Source organism: Ictalurus punctatus, chromosome 27 (assembly GCF_001660625.3).
Source record: "Ictalurus punctatus breed USDA103 chromosome 27, Coco_2.0, whole genome shotgun sequence".
Taxonomy (NCBI): Eukaryota; Metazoa; Chordata; class Actinopteri; order Siluriformes; family Ictaluridae; genus Ictalurus; species Ictalurus punctatus.
The window spans coordinates 10,091,125-10,116,164 of record NC_030442.2 but is presented as its reverse complement, the minus strand read 5'-3'; the positions used below and the strand labels follow the sequence as shown (position 1 = coordinate 10,116,164).

General features: G+C 39.8%; 3 protein-coding genes and 1 non-coding gene across 11 annotated transcripts in view; 2 read left to right on the top strand and 2 right to left on the bottom strand.

Moving 5' to 3' along the window:
• sin3ab (SIN3 transcription regulator family member Ab) overlaps window positions 1-17,242 on the bottom strand; it is a 29,856-nt gene extending 12,614 nt beyond the window's left edge. For 2 of the 4 annotated variants that reach the window (XM_017458414.3, XM_017458416.3), the window contains exons 1-11: window positions 17,031-17,241; window positions 9,007-9,217; window positions 7,763-7,942; window positions 7,541-7,647; window positions 5,649-5,940; window positions 5,164-5,415; window positions 4,692-4,844; window positions 4,449-4,607; window positions 4,229-4,315; window positions 3,118-3,236; window positions 482-692 (exon numbers count right to left, since the gene is read on the bottom strand). In XM_017458414.3, coding sequence (XP_017313903.1) covers window positions 482-692; window positions 3,118-3,236; window positions 4,229-4,315; window positions 4,449-4,607; window positions 4,692-4,844; window positions 5,164-5,415; window positions 5,649-5,940; window positions 7,541-7,647; window positions 7,763-7,942; window positions 9,007-9,186 — 1,740 coding nt within the window. In that variant the 5' untranslated portion in view covers window positions 9,187-9,217; window positions 17,031-17,241. Of the gene's footprint in view, window positions 1-481; window positions 693-3,117; window positions 3,237-4,228; window positions 4,316-4,448; window positions 4,608-4,691; window positions 4,845-5,163; window positions 5,416-5,648; window positions 5,941-7,540; window positions 7,648-7,762; window positions 7,943-9,006; window positions 9,218-15,680; window positions 15,888-17,030 lie in introns of those variants that run through there. The other 2 variants (XR_001810845.3, XM_053676674.1) reach the window with 2 other exon arrangements.
• Window positions 3,648-3,755, top strand: LOC124626446 (U6atac minor spliceosomal RNA). Its single transcript, XR_006981283.1, has one exon. It is a non-coding gene; the product is annotated as a U6atac minor spliceosomal RNA (small nuclear RNA).
• A 561-nt stretch (window positions 17,243-17,803) lies between the features above and the next one.
• LOC108259207 (paired amphipathic helix protein Sin3a) lies at window positions 17,804-24,662 on the bottom strand. 3 transcript variants are annotated; one of them, XM_017458451.2, is made up of 6 exons: window positions 24,523-24,662; window positions 21,636-21,806; window positions 21,242-21,421; window positions 21,020-21,126; window positions 18,758-18,863; window positions 17,804-18,666 (listed from the first exon to the last, which is right to left on the bottom strand). In XM_017458451.2, exons 2-6 carry the CDS (start codon window positions 21,765-21,767, stop codon window positions 18,643-18,645), a joined length of 549 nt encoding a protein of 182 aa, XP_017313940.1. In that variant the 5' UTR covers window positions 21,768-21,806; window positions 24,523-24,662; the 3' UTR covers window positions 17,804-18,642. The 3 variants fall into 3 exon arrangements, with proteins under 3 accessions (XP_017313940.1, XP_017313941.1, XP_017313939.1); XM_017458452.3 differs by lacking the exon at window positions 24,523-24,662 and adding an exon at window positions 23,641-24,206; XM_017458450.3 differs by lacking the exon at window positions 24,523-24,662 and adding an exon at window positions 22,631-23,634.
• Window positions 23,619-25,040, top strand: part of lingo1b (leucine rich repeat and Ig domain containing 1b) — a 41,151-nt gene continuing 39,729 nt past the window's right edge. For 2 of the 3 annotated variants that reach the window (XM_017458429.3, XM_017458425.3), the window contains exon 1: window positions 23,619-23,756. The gene's annotated coding sequence lies outside the window, so the exon portion shown is untranslated. The remainder of the gene's footprint in view (window positions 23,757-25,040) is intronic. The other variant, XM_017458428.3, reaches the window with a different exon arrangement.

Sequence of the window (25,040 nt, the reverse complement as noted above, 5' to 3'; positions counted from 1 at the left end):
TAATATAGTTACCTACTTCATTCATCTAGTATGGTTACTGATCGTCACCAAAACCACATTATTTGTTTATGCAAATCCTTAACAACAAGCCAATATGAGTATTCAGTCCCTCCAGGATTTTACGCACACAGAAATCAGCGCAAAATCACGCAAACCCCACAATATATGGATGAGCGTGCAATTTTTCAAAATCACAGCAGATTTTCTTTAGATTTGCGCCAATACGCGTCGTGATGTGTCATTCAGCTAAAGCCCTTTTCGATTCACGTGCAACTAACATGAGTACAGCTAAAAGCTCTCATTTACCAACAAACATCACTGTGAAACAATTTAATGCAACTGCAATTTCCACAAAAAACTACAAATGATAAATAAATAAAAAAGCCGCAGCAAAATCAAGCATTTCTGGCCGCAACAATCAATGTCTATTGCAGAAAGCATGTCACTGTAGTGGAAGAACCCATAGATCACAGTCACTTACCTCCTTACAGAGTGGAGATCTTCCTGTGCATTTGGGCTGCTGGAAGCTCTTAGGCAGAGCTCTGTAACTGAAACCCAGTCTCTTGCAGGAAGAATAATCAATCTCCATAGCAATGCCCTCCGTAGCACGCTCTTTGGGAAAGCTCTCCATTTGGGCACACTCTTTGTAGCCCAGAAAATTCTTGAACCAAGTAAACAGCTCTGGGAATTTCCTGAGAGAAATAAATATTGAAAAATATGAAGTAAGAAATGGAATCTAAGGTATTCTACCAATAAATAAATAAATAAATAATAAATAAATAAATAAATAAATAAATAAATAGCACCTCATTACTCAGTACCTTGTACAGCTAAAGAGCCATGCTTGGGCCCCTTAGCACAGATGTTAGAGACATTTTTGCTGACCAGTCTGAACTGGTCAGCAAACTTATATTAATATATAAATTCACCTAAAAGGACTTAATCATACAATCTAGGAATGTATTACCAATACTGGTATTGGTCCTATATTGTGCTCATTTACTCAAACTTGGATTTAAAAAAAATAAATAAATAAAAATAATTTTAATTGCACCAATAGCAACACAGAATAACCAATAACATGATTTTATTTGGTGTAAACTTAGTTTATGTTGCCAAGCTAATGAACAATAACATGACAGCAATTTGGACATATTTCATGATAAATCATCACAGCAGACTGTGAGCTAGGAAATATAAAGGGAAAGTACTTTGGCATCTTCCTACAATACAACAAGTAACCTGATAAAACATCTTACCGTGTTTAAACAGTATATTTAAACGCGAACAGGAGAATGGCCAACATGCGTGTGCAGAGCATTATCGGTGAGCAAGGTCATTTAAATAAGTGTACGATGCTGAGAATTGCATGGAAACAAAGGCATTCGTGAGCAGGAGGCAGTGAACTGCAGAAAAAACGCAACACTTGAGTACTTCAGTTGTGTGACCAGCATGAACCGCACACTTCCTGTCAACAGGGTCCACACTTTTTTTTTTTTTTTTTTGAATTTGTGAACTCATGAGAGATTTATACTAAGTAGGATACTCATACCAACAAAATATATGTCTATGTATGTATATAGTTAAGGTTATTTTAACTCTGAGTTACTCAGCTGTATATTTGGACTGAATCACATACTGCAGAGAACGATACCATTTGTAATTTAATAAGGGTAAATATAATCATTACACTTTGTATCCAATTAAATCAAGAACAAAAGTGATTAATCACTCAGGGCGAACAGAGCGGTCTGGCTACGAAGGCAAATCACTCCATGGAGACTGCTCTGCTTTCCGTCAGTGAAGCCTTACAACTAGTAAAATTAACCTAAAGATCATTGGTCCTCATCCTACTCGACCTCTCTGCTGCCTTCGACACTGTGAATCATCAGATCCTCCGGTCAACTCTCTCCAGTCTGGGCATCACCGGAACGGCTCTGCACTGTGTGGAATCCTATGTCTCAAGCAGATCCTTCAAGGTATCATGGAGAGGAGGGGTATCTGAAACTCAGCAACTCACTGCTGGGGTTCCCCAGGGGTCAGATCTGGGTCCACTGCTCTTTTCTATTAATCCTACATCTCTGGGGCCTGTGATAGAGTCTCATGGCTTCTCAATATCACTGCTATGACAGCCAGCTCTATTTGTCCTTCCACCCGAAGATCCATCCATCTCAGCACGCATCTCTGCCTGCCTGTCTGACATCTCGGACTGGATGAGGGAACGCCACCCCATGCTTAACTTGGCAAAACCGGAGCTTCTCATCATCCCTGCCTTCCCCTCAATCAACCACCACCTCACTGTACAGCTAGGCTCAAGCACACTCAAGCCAACCAGGACAGCCAGAAAAATTGGGATGACTTTCAATGATCACTTGAAGTTTACAGACCACATTTCAACAACTGCACGGTCCTTTAGGTTCATTCTGTACAACAGCAAGAAAATCAGGCCCTATCTCACTGAACAGGCTACACAGCTACTAGTCCAGGCTCTTGTTATCTCAAAACTAGACTACTGCAACGCACTACTCCCGGGTCTCCCAGCCAGCTCCATCAAACCCCTTCAGATGATTCAGAATGCAGCAGCATGCCTTGTTTTCAATCAGCCCAAAAGAACCAGTGTCACACCCCTTGTCATCTCCCTCCACTGACTTCCAGTAGCTGCCTGCATCAAATTCAAGGCCTTGATGCACACTCTCCTTAAGGTTTATGTCCCCTCGTGCAACCTGCGATCGGTTAACGACCGATGCCTGGTAGTGCCTACTCAGTGAGGCATGAGGTCCCTTACTAGAACATTCAAACTGACTGTCCCTCAGTGGAGGAATCAACTTCCAACCTCAATCCGGACCGCAGAATCGGTCACTATCTTCAAAAAACAGCTAAAGACCCACCTCTTCCGTGAACACCCAACTAACCCCTAACTTCCTAACTCGAGCGGAAACTTGTATTGTTCCCCGCTTGATATATCGCTTTGCTTGAATTTCCTCATTTGTAAGACGCTTTGGATTAAAGCGTCTGCTACATAAACAAATGTAAATCCATAAACTTCATAATGCAGTAGACATCCTATGATACATATTATAAAACAGTTGTTCACTGGTGCATGAACATCAGACTTACCCTAAGAAAGGTAGCACCAGCTGCACTAGTTCTGCTCTCGAGATCACCTCTTGGTTGAAGATCACTAAACAACGCAGGAAATTGTCATAGGCCTCTGTGCTTCTTAGTGCTTTCCTCACCTGGGGTAAATAACCATTAAGCAATCATTGTGTGTCTTCATGTGTATTGTGTTGTCTGTGTTCAAAGCAGACATTACAGATTGCAGTAGCAAGGGTGGACAAAGCAGTAGCCCAGGACAATGTTCATGATAAAATGATGTTTGACAGGAGGACTAATTAGTGTGCACAGATCACATAATCAGGAACAGGCAGGTGTGTGAAAATGCTAATGAAAATTGTTGAAAACCCAGCGTTAAAACGAATAATACACAGTCTCGTCATAGTTAAATGTGCAAGAACAAAACAGCTCATCTCAAAGCTGTAAAACGTTTAAAAAACAAACAAACAAACAAACAAAAAAAAAACGTTTGCCGATGACTTGTCAAAAGGCACAAAACATGATATGCTACTTTAGAAACTGTGACAGTGTACATGTTGTATGAAAGGAGAAAAGCATGGAACAGGCTCCTAGTGGTCTGCAACACATATACTGTTAAGGCACTGCCATCTACTTTGTGGCATGTCTAACCATGTTTTTGCTCAGAGTCACTGATCAGAAGGTCAGGGGTTTAACCCCCGGCATCGCCAAGCTTGGCGCCCATGAGCAAGGCCCTAAACCCTCTCTGCTCGAGGGGTGCCATATCAGGCGGACACTGCACTCTGACCCCAACTTCCTCACAAACTGCGAAGAAAAGAATTTCACTGTACTGTAATGAATATGTGACAAATAAAGACGACTTCTCTTCATATAAGGACAATGATCATATACAAATTTGTTTCGTTTAGTCTGCATTAAAGCACTTAATTAGCTCACCTTATTAATATATTACATTACCTACCAGTTATTAGCCTAGTCAGGCCAACCAAATATTGACCTGCAGCAACCAAAACATGAGAGAGGAAGCACCCTGGACCTTCCACTTGCCTTGTGGGCTAGCTAACGATTTGTCAACTCTTGGCAAAATGGCTATTTTGGCATTTCAATAGACTGACAATCATGGCAATAGACTTACCTTTTCAAAAAACAAAGATTCAGTGCCGATTCCAAATTTGCTGCCTTCAGCCACTGGGTGTTCTTTCCCCATAAACTTTGGCTTCTTCTGTTAATAATAAAAAGTAGGTAAAGTTACAGTTTGGCAAACAAAACTTTGTAGTAAAGTGTCCTTAACTGCAAATAAGAAGGACGCCTTCACTGAAATTCAAAAATAACATGTTTAACTGTCATAACATCACCTTTAAAGGGGGAGTAGCACCAGGCCCAGAGTGTCTACGAATCTGGCAGCCATTCTGGTTGAATCTCTGCTTGTTGTTGTTGAGCTGTGGCCTCTTCAAAACACTGCTGGGATCCATGCGCACAGACTCTGGCTTATCTGTGCTCGTTTTGCCCAATAACTACCCAAAAGAGTGCATTTTTAATTACCAGCCACACTCGTGCAATCATTAAAGGGTCAAGTTCCTATTATGCAAACTGCTTACCACAGAACTGTTGGCATCTGGCAGGAACTGTCCGAACTCGGATAACAGATCCTCTTGGTTCTTGAAAAGCCTGGCTACTTGAGCATACACTTCCTGCTCAGTAAGAGCCGGAGTGTAGTTCCCACCTGCTTCCTTTGCATTCCGCTGCTCTTTCTGAACAAATACCATTCCTTTCAATTAGACTTTAATCTAGGAGAACAGCTGATTAGTAGCAAAGCTCAACAGGTTTGTCATCTAAAAAAAATCAATGCTAGTAATTTGTTTAATTTAGTCATTTTTAGATGATCTACATGTCTATAAAAATGTATATGGTGATATCAAACAGTTTTCAGCGACATCATCTTTCAATTACAATGGATGAGATATTATCTTCATTCAAAAGAGCCTACAACACTTGCACTAAGAAACCAAAATGCCCCCCCCCCATTTGCATTTCAAGGCTGTTCCTTATCTTCTCCATCTATCCTCTCACCTGGTACGTGTGCAGAATCTCCAGAAATGCTTTGTAGATATCTGGTTGGCCTTGAAAGCGGTTTTTGATCTTGTTGACATAGTTGATGGCGTGATTGAACTCCACAGGCTGGTTGTTCTGCAGCGGAGGAGCGCTGGCAGGTGTGCTGCTCACCGGTGTGTGAGACTGGACTGAGGGGGAGCGGGGCGAGGCGTAGGATGGGATGGACGGATTGTGCTGGCTGGTTGGGGTCAGAGCAGGAGACTGCATGGGCTGCAAGGAACATGAAGGGTGTACGTAAACTTGCTGCTTAAGAAATTGTGTTTCGCTAGATCAAAATGGCTGCCATTCATGATGGTATGTGAAACATCTTCACCTCAAACCTTGATGTTATATTTCAAATTCAGTGCGGGGAAAAAAAAAGTACTTATTTCACTGTCCAAATAGATATCATCACACAAAGTCACATAACCAGCCACTATACTGTTAAACACTCCTAACGGTACCTTGCTGATCTTGGCAGGTGTGGGCTGGCTGGGCATGGGGAGAGCAGCGGTGCTTGTGGGGGCTGAAGTCTGGCTCTGGTGCTGAGCCTGCTGCGTTATGGGGATGTTCTGCACTGAAACGCCATGCGGGGTGATGTGATGGATCTGGCCTGGGGTCGTTACGTTCACCATGTTGTTAGTCTGCACTTCTATCTTGTAGCCAGGGGGCAGGAAGGTATTGAAGCCCATGATGAGGTCTGGATGGCCCTTAAACAGCTGCGACACTCTGTTAATCACGCCTGGTGTATCGATGCTGGAAACACAGATCCACGCGATACACGTCAATAACCAGGCAGTACTTTGGCATGCACAGTAATTACTTAGGAGTGCTCGCTGTAAAGCATGGCACTAACATATTATTAATAATATGTTGCTATAATACTGATATTAAACATTAATCATTAATTATTTCTCTTTTTTTACGTTTACGTTTGCAGGATTATAATTTTTTCATACTGGATAAAACAATTGATATAGTCTGATGTAGCAGATTCACAAAAAAATAAAATAAAGTAAAAAAAAGTGCCTACACACAACAGAAAACACAGAATCTCTGACTATGCAAATTGAAAATGGCACATTCCCCTGCTGCATGTGGCATGACGGGCTCTTATCTGATATGAAAGGAATAAAACACACCACAATGTGCTGCGATAAGAAAATAATCAACGGATGGGTGGTTTGAAGAGACAGTCGCTGTTTCCAACGCAAAGTTGAATATTTTCCAATAACAACATGACCCAAAGTGGGTTAATCTTCTTATACCACAGCTATTCACAGCTCCCTTCGCCTGCCTCTCTTATTCATGCTCTCTTTAAGTTAAAAAAAAAAAAAGACAGACTTTCCAAGTGTTAGAAAAGTTACTGCTTTACTCTGACTACTAAAAAAAAAACGCTGACACTGCTGATTCTTTCCAAAAATGCTAAATAAACATCTTCTCACAGAAAGCTTTTTACACGTTTTTCACCTGTTTATGCGGAGCATCTGCCATACAATTCCCTGTGTGACTCATTACCATGGAGACGATAAGATATTAGAACAAGTGCATTAATAATCTGATTTGCAGCCAGAATTACTATCAGAGCTGATGTCATTAAAAACAATAAATAAATAAACAAACAAACAAACCACCACCTTCTGACCAATCAGAATCGAGTATTCAACAGTGACGTAATATAAGGCGAATTATACCATGGTCTGACCGAATACTCGATTCTGATTGGCTGGAAGGTGTGTGTTAAAATCTTATACTTCACAGGTAGTTCCGGTCTGTTAACCACGGTTCTAAATTAATGCACTGCCTGTAAACAACTGTAACCATAGTATCAGTTAAACTCACAGCTTCGTTATTAGTAGAAATTTGGCACAGATGCAGGTAATACACACACAATCTCTCTCTCATTATTCATTATAATTAATTCAAATATATGTAACCTTATTGCACTACTTTATCTCAGTGTATGACTTATAGTGGGCACAATTCTAAACCTAACGACCCGTATATAAAACATCTACTTGCAAACATCAATGACAACTTGAACTTGTCAGCGCAGTCAACTGACCATGGTATAAGTGGGATAAATCCACAGCTAGTTGTGCATTACACACCTGGTTCTTCGCCTCCACCTCATGCATTAAAATCGTGTAATGCACACATAGCCGTGCATTATCCCTTACTTAACACCTGCCAACTGTTGGATACTAATTGAATAACACAACTTTCCTAAAAGAAACACATTCAATAATTTCCCCACAATGATTAAATTATTAACCACACAGTTCATATACATTTAGGGTGATTTTACAGAAAATACACGAGATATTTACAAACAGCACAGTCCATTTAATCTGACCTTTGAGATTTGAACTCTTTCATTATATCCAGGAAATCGTTATAAACTTGTGGCTGATTCCCGAATTGGAGCTTCACTTGATCAAGGTAGGAAAGAGCGTCTTCCACCTGCAAGCACCCAAACACAACAGAGAAATCACAATCAACACTCAGTCAGCAGTTAACGTAGACTCACGTTGGCGGAAACAACTCGGTGAAGTCTACATATAGACTGAAGTCGTACCTTAAGCCTCTGGAACTGCTGCTGGCCTGGTGTTGGAGCAGAAGCAGGCGGGGCATGAGAGTGACCCTGACCTAAGGCAGCTCCTGTAGGCTGGACCACAGGGCCGTGATGATGTGCGCCAGCGTGCACTGCAGGACTGTCACTGTGTCCATGTCCTCCAGAGCTCTGAGCCAAGGGCACCTGAAAGGGGAATATATATATATATTTTTAAAATGTAACTCAGCCTGAGCACTAATAGTCTATGTTTTGCTTAAATTAACCAATACTGCAATCATTTGTTGCAGATAATGGAGATGACTTAACATTACAGTAAAGATTTTTAAATAAGAGAATTAACTGTGCAGCCTGTATTTACTCTGAGTGTTATCTACTTGAAGCTAGGGCTGCAACAACTAATCAATAAAATCTATAAGTAAAATAAGCGACAATGAATTTGATTATGGATTAGCTGGGTCTGTGACATCACTGTGGATAACCACCCACCTCCATCAGTGAGTCACTTCACAATGGTGAAAAATGCATTTCTATGATTAAAACACATCTGGGAAACAGCGGAGGTCACAGTGAGCTGCTGCAGGAAAAGTGCATGATCCAGGTCGTCCAAAACATGAGAGTGTTTTATATTAAGCACTTCAAACAAGCTCGTAAGTGTATTAATGTGGCTTGTCGTGTCAGATGTTGAGACAGATGCATGTGCTGTTTAATATGTTCCAGACATGTTTTTTCTTCAGTGCAGAAATGACATTTATATCATCTGTAAATGTTAGAAATGAATGCATTTCCAATTTAAATAAAGGCTCGTCCTGACAGCGAGTGAGTCTCCAGTAAACTTCACTGAATGCCTGTGAGTCCACACACGCGTGTCAAACAGCGCGCAATAGAAATGAAGCGCAACAACACTGACTAAAATATTCATTTTGATCAAATGTGTTGTTTGCTGCTATATTTAGCCACAAAAGTAATTGTGTTTTTTGAGAGCGGTAACTGTAATGGGGTTAGAACATGTAATTGTTTAGAAATGTAAGTGTCATACATTTACAGAATAAAGTAACATGTTACTGTGTACAGATGAGTGAATGTGTGTGTTACTGCAGAATATTCAGCCTCTTACTGGTTAACACTTAGTTTGTGCTTTTGTTTTTTTAGCATTTTTAATATAGTGATTTAACTTCCGCTTTAAAGCTTGAGGATAATCAGTTGGGGTTTTTTCGGTTTTCAAAATATAATAATATTTTTAAAAATACCTGAAAAGTCTGAGGGACCTGAGAGTACTGCACACCAGCAGCAGGCTGCATGTTTTCTGAGGCAGCCCCGTATACGGAAGATGCAGCAGCAACAACACGGTGATGAAAGCTTTCTGCGCCTCCGGGAAGCCGCCGCTGAGACCCAAACGCTGTTTCCTGATCGTCCGAGCGCCGCTTCATTGTGTCCTCATACTCCACAACTCAGTGGAATCTAAAACAGTGAAGAGTGGATCAGTGTGGATTTATGAGTAGCAAAACAAAAACAAAGAGTAGAAAGAGAGACTAGACACCGATGATACAGCAAAAGCATAATATCATGATACCTGAGGACATTCATGGCTTGCAATATGCCTTATAATATTTCCTGATAGTAAATTGGCACCATCAAAAACAGCAGAGGCACATTTTACATTCAGTATTTACATAAAAATAATGAAGAACTGACCAGACAAAAACAGCTGGTACTGGCATAAGGTGATAGAATCTATCAGCTATGCGTTACTATGCAGTTAGAAGATAACTGATTGTGACTCTTTATTTACTCTATATAGTTGGTTTTAACAAAGTATGTAGGATACACATGATGTGCTTATCACAACAACAATATTGATATTAGACAAGTATGACGATTGAGATAATACTCAAACCTCTGACACAGGTCATAGTAGAAGTAGGATTGGGACCTGTGTACAAATAGCATTTAAAAGCAGCAATAAATGTAAACAAAGTAGAATACATTAACAGAAAAACCACTCTTTTTTTCACTCAAATGCTGCATAATATTTAAACAGGTAGTCACTCTTCGCTACTAAAAAGCGGTGTAGAGCTGCATTATTAGTTCATTTTTCTCCATTTTCCCCCAATCCAAAAATTTTGTCTCACATCACACAATCTAAACACACTGCAACAAAATTCTTATACGAATACTAAAACATAATGCTGTAAATCTGGTTGAGAGACTTGGGTTGCTTTCGCACGTGTGGTGTTTAATCCATTTGAACTGAACCCTGGTGTGTTCTCCTCCTCAGTGTAGTTCTTTATGCAAGTGAGAACACAAAAATTGCCCTCATGTGTAGACCAAAACATTCGAGACCGTCCGAGTGAGGTCACCTCTGTCCAATCCCAAGCAAAGTCTAGCACGATACGATTCAAGTCTGAAAGTGATTCAACACTGAATCAACTCAGAAGTAAACCAAACACACTGTGTATTTTGGGCTCTATGCAGAATTTTTCTGTTTGTGTGGGCTGCTAAACTGAGCCATGAGGTGCTAAAGGCAAAGTGCAGAGATGTAGTGATGTGGACATACAATGAGACAAACCAAAACAGGAGATAAACATCTAGTAAGTTATAAAGCACTGGCTCTGTGTTCATTTGGGATTTCTACACACACGACGAAGGTTTGTATAGCTCAGTATTTCTGGCCAATGTTTTCCCCGCCACTTTTTTAAGCTCATTTAATTATGTGCAAAATGAAACTACACCAAACCAAACGCAAACAAACCAAAAGTATCAATTTCGGTCTGATTCTGAATAAGCAAATAAACCAAAAGGTGTAAAAGCACCTACATTTTACTCCTAAATGCTGCAGCCATCTCACTGAGACGAGCGCTGTATATTTTTCTCCTCAAACACTCAACTGCACGGTCAATGTTTTAGATTCAACAAGCATATAATTCTGTCTGTTAACCGATCTAAAGGAAATGCTTGCATATTCAGCATCTCATTTAAAAGTGCTACTTTGTTTTCTGATGTCGCTCTGTAAACAGGGAAGGAATTGGTAAATGAGAAGAATACAGAGAAGACTACCCCAGGTTGATGAGGAGGTGATTCACAGTGTTCCTGGGATAGGCTCTGTCCAGATCCACCGGGATAAAGCGATAGTTGAAGATGAATGAATGAAGTCACTGCTTAACTACTGTAACGTTCTGTACAGTCGCATGATTAGTTCACGTGCTCCCTACATGTCCTTGCTCCAAAACTTTTTGGGATTATGTTCTTACACAAATAATGAAATATCTGCTGCATCTGAGCTACCTCTTCTGGTTAAGAGCGTCTGAAGCAATACGAATAAAAATGCGGGCAAACTAAAATGTTACTTTGGCGTATGATATCTTGTAAACTACAACCTAAATTCTGAATAAGTTAGGACAGTAGGGAAAATGCTAATAAAAACAAAGAGGAGTGATTTGTAAATGTACTTTGACCTAGTTGAAATAAGAAGGTGATGTGAAACAGGTGAGACAACCGTCTAATCATAGTATATAAGGAGTCTCCAAAAAAGGCCTAGTGCTTCCAAGAGTAAGGCTGGGTCGAGGCTCGCCAATCTGCCTACAGACGCGTCAGCGAATAATCTAAGACTTTGAGAACAGCATTCCCCAAAGACACATAGGTAGGATTTTGGGCATTTCACCTTCTACAGTGCACAATATAATTAAAAGTTTCAAGGAAACTGGTCAAATCTCAGTGTGTAAAGGGCAAAGCTGAAAACCACTTCTGAATGCATGTGATATCCAATCCCTCAGACGTCACTGTTTTAAAAACCATCATGAGTCTGTAATGGATATCCTGACATGGGCTCGGGAATACTTTGGTAAATCTTTGTCAGTCAACACCATTCGCCACTGCCTCCACAAATGCAAGTTAAGGCTTTACTGTGCAAAGCAGAAGCCATACATCAACACTGTCCAGAAGCACCGCCGACTTCTCTGGGCTCGGTCTCATCTGAGATGTACAATAACACAGTGGAATCATGTTTTGTGGTCCAACGAGTCAACATTTCAAATACTTTTTAGAAAAAAAGCCATTGTGTTCTCCGGGCCAAAGAGGAAAAGGACCACCCAAGCTATTATGAGTATCAGGTCCAAAAGCCAGCATCTGTCATGGTAGTCATGATATGGGGATGTGTCAGTGCCCATGGCATGGGTAACTTGCACATCTGTGAGGGCACCTTTAATGCAGAAAGATACGTACACATTTTGGAGCAACATATGCTGCCATCCAGAGCAGGACCACGCCAAACCACATTCTGCCTGGATTACAAGCACATGGCTGTGTAAGCAGCGAGTGCGGGTGCTAGCATGGCCTGCCTGCAGTCCTGGCCTGTCTCCGACTGTGAAGAAATGCATAATGGATGAGTGCGGGAGAATTCCGCTTGCTAAACTTAACCAACTGATGTCTTCAGAAAACAACTGTCCCAACTTTTTAGGAACTGGGGTTGTATTTCAATTCAATTTGATTTGAATAGCGCTTTTAACAATGGACACAAAAGCATGTCACAAAGCAGCTTTACAGAAATATAGAAATTCCAGATATACATTTTACAATTTTAATTTTATACTGAGCAAGCCAGATGCGAAAGTGGCAAGGAAAACCTCCCTGAGACGATATGGAAGAAAGCTTGAGAATCGGGGTGACATCTCAATCAGCTCCCTAGTTCAGTAGTCAGGGCACGTCAGCCATTTTAAGGGCTGTCTCAATCGCAAAATACTTCCAGTGCACTGTAACGCATGCTCCCAAAAAAAAAAAAAGAAAAGAAATAAATCCCACAACATACCGCAAAAGCCAGGGAGCATCAATGCTCACTGTCTCCTTACTGGAAATGAGGTCATGTTTTCTGAAGCTCGCAACCAACTTCCGGCTACATATGTAAGCTTGTTATTGTACATGTGTGTGTGTGTGTGTATATAATGTGTGTGAGTAACAAATATAACAATATTTGTTACTATATAACAATATAATATAAAAACTAATTTATGACACATAAAACTCAATAATTGTAAGTTTTAAATTTTTGGTGACGTTTTAAAACGCTAGTACCCATGTACATGAGATACTGATTCACCACCTACTGAACTGCGGAACTGGTTGAGACATACCCAGAGTCGCAAAGTGCAATTGTGTAGCCAGGAACTTATGAATATGAGCATCAGAATAAAAAAAAAAAAAATCCCCGTTCTAATGTTTGATGTGAACCCAAAGCCGCCGTCCCGTATCTGCAGGATTTTTATGTATTGTGCAGCTGCCACACGAATGGGTGTTTAGATAACAGAGGGTATGCATTGATATCACTTTCCCACCAGAACACGCCCCCTCGGCTGGACTGAGTGGCAAAACATCCAATAAAACAATAGGGGAAGCTGTGAAAATTGTTAGTTATATTAGCGTTATCAACATAAATTAAAGGCAGTTGGATTGGACAGTGACCCATACAACTGGCCCAAGAACCTGTTGTCCATGGACGTTGGCATGTGGCCAGAAATCGGTTTTCCCGACATTTATATATACACCTGATTTCGACACCGGGGAAATACACTAAGCAAAGCCTGAAGGCATACACAGCCTTGACACTTGGTCCTACTTCAAGGCAGGATTTGTTGGACATAAACATTCTGGTTCTATGTACAACTAGTTTTATTTCATTATATAATTTTATCTGGTAAACCGTAAGCTAGCTAGTCCTAGATTGTTTGTAGTCAACACTGCTTATATATTAACACAACCTTATATATTTGTGAAGGTAAAAACACAGAATGAATGAGCCCCTGTTATTCATCAATGGAAATAGGCAACGTTTAAAAAGAATAAGTAGCAATTTATTCATCATTCTTTAACATGAACACCACATGCCATAAGAACTTACACTGCTCCACTTAGTTAAAAAAAAGGACAGAATGTTTTTTGACACTCTGTAAGAAGATAGCTCAGAATTCTTGCTGAATCTGCTAGCACAGTCGATCTCTTAAGCTGTTTCCCATTTTAGATGCGTTTTTTCTGTTTTCACAGAATTGACGCTGTACATTAATGCTGCCACGCAGTCTTTTTGCCACTCAGTGGACGTGTCTGCGACAAGTTCCGGCTACCGTGACATCACATGCAAACCCTCTATTGCATGAATGTGAACAGGTGTTCAGTAACAAAGAGCTCAGTGAGTGTATATTCTCAAACTTTGTCATTACATGTCTGAAAGAATGGATTAGGGCAAAACCTTTCTTTCCACCACTATACTCTTTACCTGGCTGCTACTGCAATAACTGCTATGTCCACATACGGCATAAGTTAATTTGCTAAACACTGTGTCATAGTATGTTGTTTCTATTCACAGCATTTATTTATTTAAATTATATTGTTATACTTTTGCACTACCCGTTATATCGGACACTTCCACACTAGAACTGCGCACTGGTCGGCACTACACAGTCACTAACTCTGCCCATTGCCCTGTTTTAGTAGTTACTGTACTGTCTTGTGTTGTTTGCACATACACTTTAGGTAGAACGGGTAGGCCTTTTTTTTAATTCTGTGTCATCACATATGGTTAGTGTGTTGTTTTATGTAGCACCATGATCCTGGAGGAACGTTGTTTCTTTTTACTGTGTACTGTACCGGCTGTATATGGTTAACATGACAATAAAAAGCCACTTGACTTGACAATAAGAGAGAGAGAGAGAGAGAGAGAGAGAGAGAGAGAGAGAGAGAGAGAGAGAGAGAGAGAGCTAAGGATTATAACGTGAACGTAGCCAAATATTGCTCTGGGCTATAAATAAACATGTTCAGCAGTGAAAACATTATAATTTTTGACAGACAGGTCATCAATCAACCATAATACCATTACCAGTGTTGGTAAACTCAAAAAGTAATCCACTACAGATAACTCATTAATACTTTAAAACTGTAATTTGATTACATTACTGATTACTGCATGTAAAAACTAATCAAATTACTAATTACTTTACTTTTACGTTACGTTCAAAAGCTATCAAAGCTACAAAAATACACTACAAAGTGAAACTCACAGTTCTTTTAGTAATTTTGGCACGTGTCGAAGTATGACAATCAGAAAAAGTTAAATTTATCATAAAACCTGCCTCGGGTGTTGTGACTGTTTGTAGAACTACCATACTGATAAAATATAAAACTTTTCTAACTAGGCTAGTTTAGTGTCGCTAGCCAATGGGAGGCACAGCTAATCCATCATTGTATGGGTTTAGCTGCTACAGTGGCATGCAAAGTACATCATCTTTCCTTATGCTCTGCTCATATCATGTTCACGTAAACTGGAACTCAAATAGACATTTACACACCTTGTTTTCCTGCTGAGCATCAGAGGATGTTCGTGTTTCAGTTTCAACCCCTTTACAGGTTTAAAATAAATCAACATGCATCCATTTTTCCTCACACTGACTGTTGAGCTAGTGTTTGGCAGAACTGAGAGACTGTCAGACAATAAGACAAATGTTACCACGTATTTTCCTGTAAACCCTGTCAGATTGGTCTCGCCTCTGTTCACTGAAGATATAAAATTACAGGCGGTCTTGTTTTACTGACGTTCAGTTACGTAGTGACAAACTGCTCCAAGTGGAGAATTATCTGGGGCTAAACAAAAAATCTTCGATTTACATAAATAAAAAAAGCATTTTACTTAATACTGTTTTCTTAACAATAAATGTTTAACGCAAGTAACATCATTTTACTGACATTGGTAACTGTAATCAAATTAACTAAATGTAAAGCGTTACATTACTGCGTTATCAGAAAAGGTAATTAAAATAGAGTAATGCCCAACTCTAACCATTACATACTACTACTTTTTGGTTCTTAGGTAGTGTATTCGGACATCCCATCGTTTGATATATATATAAAGCAATATAATAAGAGAAAGACAGCTGATCCTGACCAGGGTGAAGAGAGCTTTCAGTGGCTTTAGCTCGCAGTCTGCAGCTGCCATTAACACCGAGGCCAATGTCAACAAGCCGCACTGCACCCTCGGTCCAGCTCTCCTCCACAGCTCCATGTCAGCCAGAAGTGTTTAAACAGCACCAGCTCTCTCTCTTTCATCAGGAAACTGAACTCAGGACATAAAGCGCGGCCAAACTTTTTGAAAAAGATTTTGCATAGTTGTACATAGAGTTTGATCCCCCCCCCCCCTTTCCCCGTGTGTGTGTGTTACAGGCCTGTGACTGAGACAGCTGGCAACCATTACACACCACACAGCTAGCTAACCCTGAGATGTAGAGATTACACTAAAAAGAGACCAAATAAGTAGAATTCAAGGCAACGAAACAAACCAGGAACGTAAATATAAACAAATATCTGGACCTTTCAGAAAATATTCCCGGGCTGCGGACTCCGTTATCATGAGCTAGCTATGCTAGTGCATATAATTCGCTAATATTATATTATTATAATAATAATAATAATAACGACGAATCTATAACGAAGTGCCTAGCTAACTAACTTCGTATTTCTAGCGTCAAACTGTAGACTGAAGTGAACTACAGCTCAAAATATAAAACACGGTTAAGCTAGGAAGCCGAGATTGCTAAATCCATAGCAAATGTTAGCGAGCTAGCGGGGTTTGTTAACGTGGATAACTAAACTGTCCAAGCAACGTAACGCGGCGTTACAGGGATCCTCTGCATGTTTGTGAGCTACTCTGAGAAACATCAACATAACCGCTTATGTGTTAAGAGACGACCACATTTATGGAAAAAAAGGGAAACTATAACAAAACGTGCAGCCACGGGCGCTGTATTAATTAATTCCTGACAAGCTTGTTTCTTCGCTTGGCTCGTGCTAAGCTTGTTAGCTTGTTTTCTGGCTAGCTGTGAAATCAGGAAGTCCTCATCAATGACTTCTAGCTGCTCCACCAATAAAAACAAAGCTAACTATTAAACCAAACTCCGGCGTTTTAAGGAATTGAAATAATAATATGTAATAACACAGTGCATTGGCTGATCGTTGTTAGTCTGGAGAAATGATCAAGTTCATAATGATTATAAACGCGTTAGCTCACTCGGATGCTAGGCTTGCTAACTAGCTGACCATGCATTAGATTAGCAAGCTGTCTGAACTCGTCTATAGTGCAGTTTGTTTTTGCGTTCACGAGAATACATAATTTCGTTTTAAACCATAAAAGGACAAAATGTCGGATGTTAAATTAGTTTGCGAAGCTACGATGCTAATGTGCGAGTCCTATGCTTTAGCTGGTTAGCAAGCTAGTTAGTAAATATATCCGAAAACTCACCTCGACCGCAGACAACAAAGTGTCCTCGTTAAGTTCGGGTCAGATTTATTCGGAAAAATATGAAGAAAAATAAAGAATTCAAAGCTTCAGTACTGTAAAAATCAGATGGACGTGTTAATGAGGGCAAATCTAATAAGCCTCCATGCAAGGCGCCAGAGCTCCAGGAACATGCTAGCGTGCTAATTGGCTCAAATCGGAAAAACAACCTTAGAACGAGTTTTCAGCGAGAGGGCGTGGTTTTGTGAGCAGTAACGCCCACTGCGCGACCTGATTGGTCAATCCATTGACGCTTCCCGCCTAATTTCGTCGAGTAAACGCCCACAGGCCAATGTGATTGACTGGTTTAGCGAGCAGTGTTGTCTTATTGGTTCTTTGACACATCACATCGAATTTGCATTATTTCTTTGCTTGAAGAAATAAACACAGCTGCAGATGTTCAAAACATCTGTGTTATGAAAATGTGTGCCCTCTTCATATTTAAATAGATCCTAATAGGCCTAAAAAAATAAAAGTATTTGTTGACGGTTGCATTTTCTGGTTTTGTAATAGCAGTAAACAAATAAACAAACACACAGCTGTTGTTTCCTAGTTATTAAGTTGAAATGTAAGCAGTTATGAATGCAATCACATCCAGGGACAAGGGAAAGGTATTTTACATTGAGGGTGCTTCAATTTTAAGCAGCATACATGGGGTGTGTGCTATGACTAATGACAGACAAATCATGATATACTGTATATCACAGCAAGGTTACATGAAAAATGACTCAAAATACTCAGTTTTAAAGTTGGTTTATTTCTTTATTTGTTTAAATATATATATTTTTTTATTATAATCAGTCGCTTCGTCTTTGGTCGCATCATAGATAAATGAAAGATTATGTGCAAAATATTTGTAGAAAGAACACAGAGACAACCAAATTGGAGTAAGATCTAGTACAATACAGTGCTCCATTAACAATGCCCAAAATTTAGATACAATAACAAATTACTCCCGTAACAATAAATAATACCTTCAGACACCCCAGGTCATCATTCATTTTCAGTAAGCGCTTTGTCCTGGTCAGAGTCGTGGTGGATCTGGAGCCTTTCCCGTCATGCAGGAATACAACCAAGTCCATTACAGGGCCTCATACAGTAACACATTGGAAGAAAACCAAAGAACCAAGCAGAAACCCATACAGATAGCAAATTCTGATGGTATTACTACACGGACATTCAAGTACTCAGTACTCTGAGTCTTTAGTCGCTTCATAAGAAAATTTGTAAAGTGAACAGATTTTGCTATTTATTTCACAAACACACAAGTGACTTAGAACCACTCACTTGCAGATTGCAACCATTGACACAAAACACAAGCCCTGATTCCATATAGGTAATAAATAATCAAATACATAAAAAACAGGAAATAGGTCTATACAAAGAATCTTTATATTGTATTTCAATTTACATTTCATGACTATGTTTTAGCAGCCTTATGGTATGGTGCTGAGCCTGCTGCGTTATGGGGATGTTCTGTACTGAATCACAATGTGGCGTGATGGGATGGATCTGGCCTGGGGTCGTTGCATTCAACATGTTGTAAGGATGACCCTTAAATAGCTGCGACGCTCTGTTAACCACGCCTGGTGTATGGATGCTGGAAACACACAGACACACGTGATACACGTCAATAAATAGTAAGTAATTTGGCATGTAATTGCACAGTAATTACTTAATGAGTACTGTACTTCTATCTTGTAGCCGGGGGGCAGGAATTTATTGAAGCCCATGATGAGGTCTGGATGGGCCTTAAATAGCTGTGACACTCTGTTAATCACGCCTCGTGTATCGATGCTGAAGACACATAGAGACACATGATACACGTCAATAACCAGTAAGTACTTTGGCATGTAATTGCAGAGTAATTACTTAATGAGTGCTTGTTGTAAAGCATTGCAAAAACACATTATTTATAATACATTTCTATGATACTGATATTAAATGTGTGCACACACAGGAATAAAACACAACACGATGTGCTGTTACAAGAAAAGAATCAGTGACTACATTTACATGGACAGCAGTAATCGAATTATTGACCTTATTCTGAATAAGACAATATTGTGATTAAGGTGTTTGCATGAGTTGTTTTTAGAATATTCCTTTCATGTTCCCGTTTTACATGTTATAGAACATAGAGCGATTAACAGCACACGTCATACGTCCCCACGCCACGCCGTCAAATGTTCCCTCCAGAATTTCACATATCAACATGCAGTTCATCTTCGTTATGGTACTGTATAAAGTTTTTTGTGTTTTTATTTTGAATTTTGAATTTTTATGCATTTTTAAGTGCAGTTAATTATTTGTCATGCTATACGTGCAAATAGGCGACAGGTACTTACCTACTATATAGTAGCTGAGATACATGTATATCGCCTACTACATATGTGTATTTCACCTACTATACAGTAGGTAAGTACGTGGTTTTGCCGTAAAACAGTTGAGCACTGCCGTCTGTGATCATGTCCTGTCGCAAAATGCAGTGAAAATTACCACACGACGTTAATAGTGTGATGAAGGTGTTTACATGTCTGTAATACACGTCGATAATGCGACTAAAACAGGAGTACTCCACATGTCTTAATTCGAGTTCTGTTTACTTCGAGTATGACTTTAATAGGATTAAGGTAATTAAAAATTGCTGTTTACATGGTAGTTTCTTAATCAGAGTATTGTCTTAATCGGGTTAATAGTGGATTACTGTTGTCCATGTAAAAGTACTGAATGACATGGCTGTGTGATGAAACCTGACATGAAACAGAGTTAATGACTACGTTTCTATGGACAGCAATAATCTAATTATTGACCTTATTCTGAATAAGACTATATTCTGATTAAGTTGTTTACATGAGTCGATTTTAGAATATTACTTTCATGTTCCCGTTTTCCATGTTATAGAACATAGATCGTTTTACGGCACACGTCATTACGTCCCCACGCCATGCCGTCCAACGCTCCCTCATGTGTGTACGTGTCCTGTCGCAAAATGCGGTGAAAACTCCCACACAACGCTAATTGTGTGATTAAGGTATGCACATGTCTATAATGCACTTTGATAATGCTGCTAAAATAGGAATACTCCACATGTCTTAATTCGATTTATGTTTACTTTAATTCAATTTGTGTATGACTTTAGTCAGATTAAGGTAATCAATAATCGCTGTTTATATGGTAGTTCCTTAATCAGAGTACTGTCTTAATCGGGTTAATATCGGATTATTGTTGTCCATGTAAACGTACTGACTGTCACTGTGTTGTTTTTTTTCCAACAAAAGCATGGGCTGAAGTGTTTTATTCCTCTTATACCACAGCAAGTTGCCAATGCTAACAATTACTTGTTCATTAAAGAACGAAACTTCATACATTTGATAATTTTACAGATATGTTTCATGTTGGGAAACCTCAGAAAAAAGTTAGTCCTTGTTATCATTTAAATTATAGCAGCTATAAACAGTCATTCCCTCATCAGCTTCTCTTATTTTCTCTTTTTTGAGCTTAAGCAGACAAACTTTCCCAGTGTTGGAAAAGTTTCAGCTTACCTCCGCCTGCTACAGAAGCGCTGACCCTGGAAATTACTGGATGTGCTACATAAACATCACCTCGCTAAAAACTTGAATAATTAATTGAAACCATATCAATGTTTACACACGTTTTTTAGTCTGTGGAGGGTCTAACCTACAATTCCCTGTGTAAGCTGTTAATATAGAAACAGTAATGTAACAGAACGAGTGCATTAATGTGCAATATTAACTATTCTCATACTTGTGCTGTTATAGAAAATTCATCAACAACTTCCAACCAATCAGACTTGAGAATTCAACAGTGCCGTGGTACAAGATCTTCAATAAAGTTACTAAATCGTTAAAAACATGATCCACATGAATTTAGGGTGACTTTACAGAAAATAAACGAGATATTTACAAACAGCACAGTCCATTTAATCTGACCTTTGAGATTTGAACTCTTTCATTATATCCAGGAAATCGTTATAAACTTGCGGCTGATTTCTGAATTGGAGCTTCACTTGATCAAGGTAGGAAAGAGCGTCTTCCACCTGCAAGCACCCAAACACAACAGAGAAATCACAATCAACACTCAGTCAGCAGTTAACGTAGACTCACCTTGGCAGAAACAACTCAGTGAAGTCTACATATAGACTGAAGTCGTACCTTAAGCCTCTGGAACTGCTGCTGGCCTAGTGTTGGAGCAGAAGAAGGCGGGGCATGAGAGTGACCCTGACCTACGGCAGCTCCTGTAGGCTGGACCACGGGGCTGTGATGATGTGCGCCAGCGTGCACTGCAGGACTGTCACTGTGTCCATGTCCTCCAGAGCTCTGAGCCAAGGGCACCTGAAAGGGGAAAATATATATATTTTTAAATGTAACTCAGCCTGAGCACCAATAGTCTATGTTTTGATTAACTGAACCAATGCTGCAATCATTTGTAGCAGATAATGGAGATGACTAAACATTACAGTAAAAATTTTTAAATAAGCTAATTAACATGTGGAGGCTGTATTTACTCTGAGCGTTATCTGACATGCAGACAGAATCCATCACATACCTGAAAATTCTGAGGGACCTGAGAGTAGATGGAAGATGCAGCAGAAACGACACGGTGATGAAAGCTTTCCGCACCTCTGGGCCGCCGAAGAGACCCAAATGCTGTTTCCTGATCGACCGAGCGCCGCTTCATTGTGTCCTCATACTCCACAGTTCAGTGGAATCTAAAATACTAAAGAGTGGATCAGTGTGGATTTATGAGGAGCAGAACAAAGAGTCGAAAATGAGACTAGAGACTGATGATATGGCAAAAACATAATATCATGATACCTGAAGAATACCTGATAATATAATGATAGTGTGGAATGATAGTGGCGTAATGTACACATATCAATCAGCTTGTTACTTATGCAGTTAAAAGATAACTGATTGTAACTCTTTATTTACTATATAGCTGGTTTTAACCAAGTATGCAAGTAGATACTGGTTATACATATAACGTCTTTTAAAAACACATTTAAAAGTTTATTACAAAAACAATAGCATCCTAACATATTGCTCATCCCTAATAGAGACATCTATAAAAGAACATTGAATGGCTGTAGATGCACGAGGCTATGATACAGAGCACTGGCCCCAAACGCTGGATCAGATGACATTTTAGACAATCAGCCGACGCACTTTATGCCGTGAACGTGTGTAATGTTGACTGACATAGTATAGATGCCGTGAACGTGTGTAATGTTGACTGACATGGTATAGATTGTGTACATCAATGCAAGACACAAACTCCGTACCGGTTCTCTGCATGATTGGTTCTCCAGACTGGTCACATGATCCAAACATTCAACCATTTCCCAAGACACTTTCTAGCCACCTTTTCCCCCGAGAAACCAATGAGCACCGCCATGATGGATTCTAACTCGTGTTGTACGGTTATCCTGTACCAGTCTCTAAACGAACCCTTATTGAAACCAGCAAAAGTTCGTAAACCTTAAGCGGCGATGCATTTTTTTTTCTTTCGGTTTTCTTGTAATTTTGACTTAATTTACTCACGACCTCGACATTGTTTTCTCATGATATGGACATCAACGTTGTTTGTGGCATTGGGGGCATGGTCGAGCATCGGCTGTGGGCAGAAAGGAGACAGGTTGAACTAGCAGGTAATGCACGATGATTCTCACCTGCGTGTAATTAGTGTAAGTTGAATTTTTTTGTGGCTGCATCCGAAATCGCATACTGTGAAAGTACCTACTGCTTGGCTGTTGATACAGTACATACTGATCAATATAAGTGGCAAGCATGAATACAATCGGGATGTACTATGCGGCACGGATTCGGACAGGTCTTCCGTGCCAGTCCCATTGCATTATGGGATAGTAAATATCCACAGTGTCCAGCCGTTCCATACTGTAAAATCGAGGAGGAAGCAGTAGGTCATCCGGAGATTTCTCACCTACTGTTTTATGAATACTGAGAATTCAGACATACTACTCCTTTGGCGTACTCCTTTTCGCCTATGTGAAGTAGGGAAGTAGGGATATGCGGACGCAGTCTGTGTTTCTTTGCGCTTTCGGTTGTCCCCCGGGAAAGCCCAGAGTGAGAGAGAGCCAATCGGCACAGAGTGTGTTTATAATTTAAAACTCAGGAAAGCGAAAGTAAAGTTTTGAGTAAAGTTGCCTCATCCCAAGCCTCACTCCCACTTCCTCATTCTTGAACCATTGTGTCACCATTGTGTTGCCTCCTGATCTCCACATAACAAAAAGTTGTTTACTTATAATCGCCACATAACAAAAAGTTGTTTACTTATAATCTCCACATAACAAAAAGTTGTTTACTTGTACTCTCCACATAACAAAAAGTTGTTTTCTTGTAATCTCAAAATAACACAAAGATTTTTATGATATTGTGGACAAAAAGCCCTGTGAACTTAACGGGGCTGTATCTGTAGGGCATGAGCTGTATCTATAGGACATGAGCTGTATCTGTAGGACATGGGCTGTATCTGTAGGACATGGGCTGTATCTGTAGGACATGAGCTGTATCTGTAGGACATGAACACCCACCTGTTACCAAGCTGAGAAAGCTAGTTCCCGAACTGCGTGTTCAGTCCACAGTCCTCCCTCTGCTTTCAAGTCGCATGTGTCATGCACAAAACCTGGCATATTTGTTTGCTGTGCAGGTAATGATTATTATTATTATTATTATTATTATTATTATTATTATTGTATATTGCTGTGTTTTTGTCATTTCGGAGTTCTTCGCCATTAAAGCGTTCAAAGAAGTAGTAAACTATATCAGCAGAGCTAACCTTGGGCCATGGCTTCATGTCATTAAACTTTGACGAGTGAGGCAGTTTCAAAAGACGGTCATTGCGACACTAAAGTCTCGGCACTGTGGAGCCATGCGCTTTTTCAGCCATTTTCACAAGTTTAACGTCACATTATCAGCTAGGAACATGCGCTAATGTGACTATAAAAACCGGAAATGTTAAATAGGCTTCGGTATGAGCCAGGCGATACTTCCGTGTGTTTCCCCATGACCACTGGGTGATCAGATTGCTGCGTTTTAAGGGGAATAAATAATAAACACGTAATAACGATCAGCTAATGCACTGCTGTTCTTAAACTCGGGGGGGGGGGGGGGGGGGGGGGATATGATGAAGCTCATAATGATTATAAACATGTTAGCTCACTCGGATGCTAGGCTCGCTAACTAGCTGATCATGCATTAGATTAGCAAACTGTCTGAACTCATCTATAGTACAGGGTTTTTTTGTGTTGTTCTTTTGTTTGTTTGTTTTTTTGCTTACACAAGAATACATAATCTCATTTTAATCCATAAATGGACAGAATGTCGGATGTTAAAACAGTCCATGATTTATGTAGCTACGATGCTAATGTGCTACTCATGTTTTAGCTAGTTAGGAAATAAATCAGCAAACTCACCTCGGCCGCAGAAAGACTTGTTGGTTACAAATATGAAAAGAAAACAAACCTCAGAACGATTCGAGGGCGTGGTTTTCCCCCAAGGTAAGGGCTATCACAAAATCTGATTGGTTAATCTAGTGACGCCTAATCCAGCCCAAGTAAACGCCCCCCGGCCAGTGTGATTGGCCAGCGTTATTTTACTGGTTTCTGAATCACATTTTTTGCTTGTTGAAAGAAATCACAGCTGCAGATGTTCAAAACATCTGTATTGTGAATATTTGTGTGTCCATTTCATCTTTAAATATAGCCCAATAGGCCTAGAAAAAATGTAAGTGTGTGTTGACGGATGCCTTTTGGGGTTGCATAGTGTCAGTAAACAAAGACAAAGAAACAGACGTTATTTGCATGTATTAACTTGTAAATTAATTGTGCAGTCATGAATGCAGTTACATCATAGAGAAGTGCAAGATATTTGTAGCAAGAACAGACAGAGCCACAGCAAACAGCTTATAGAATGCTCAATGAGTGATGGCCAC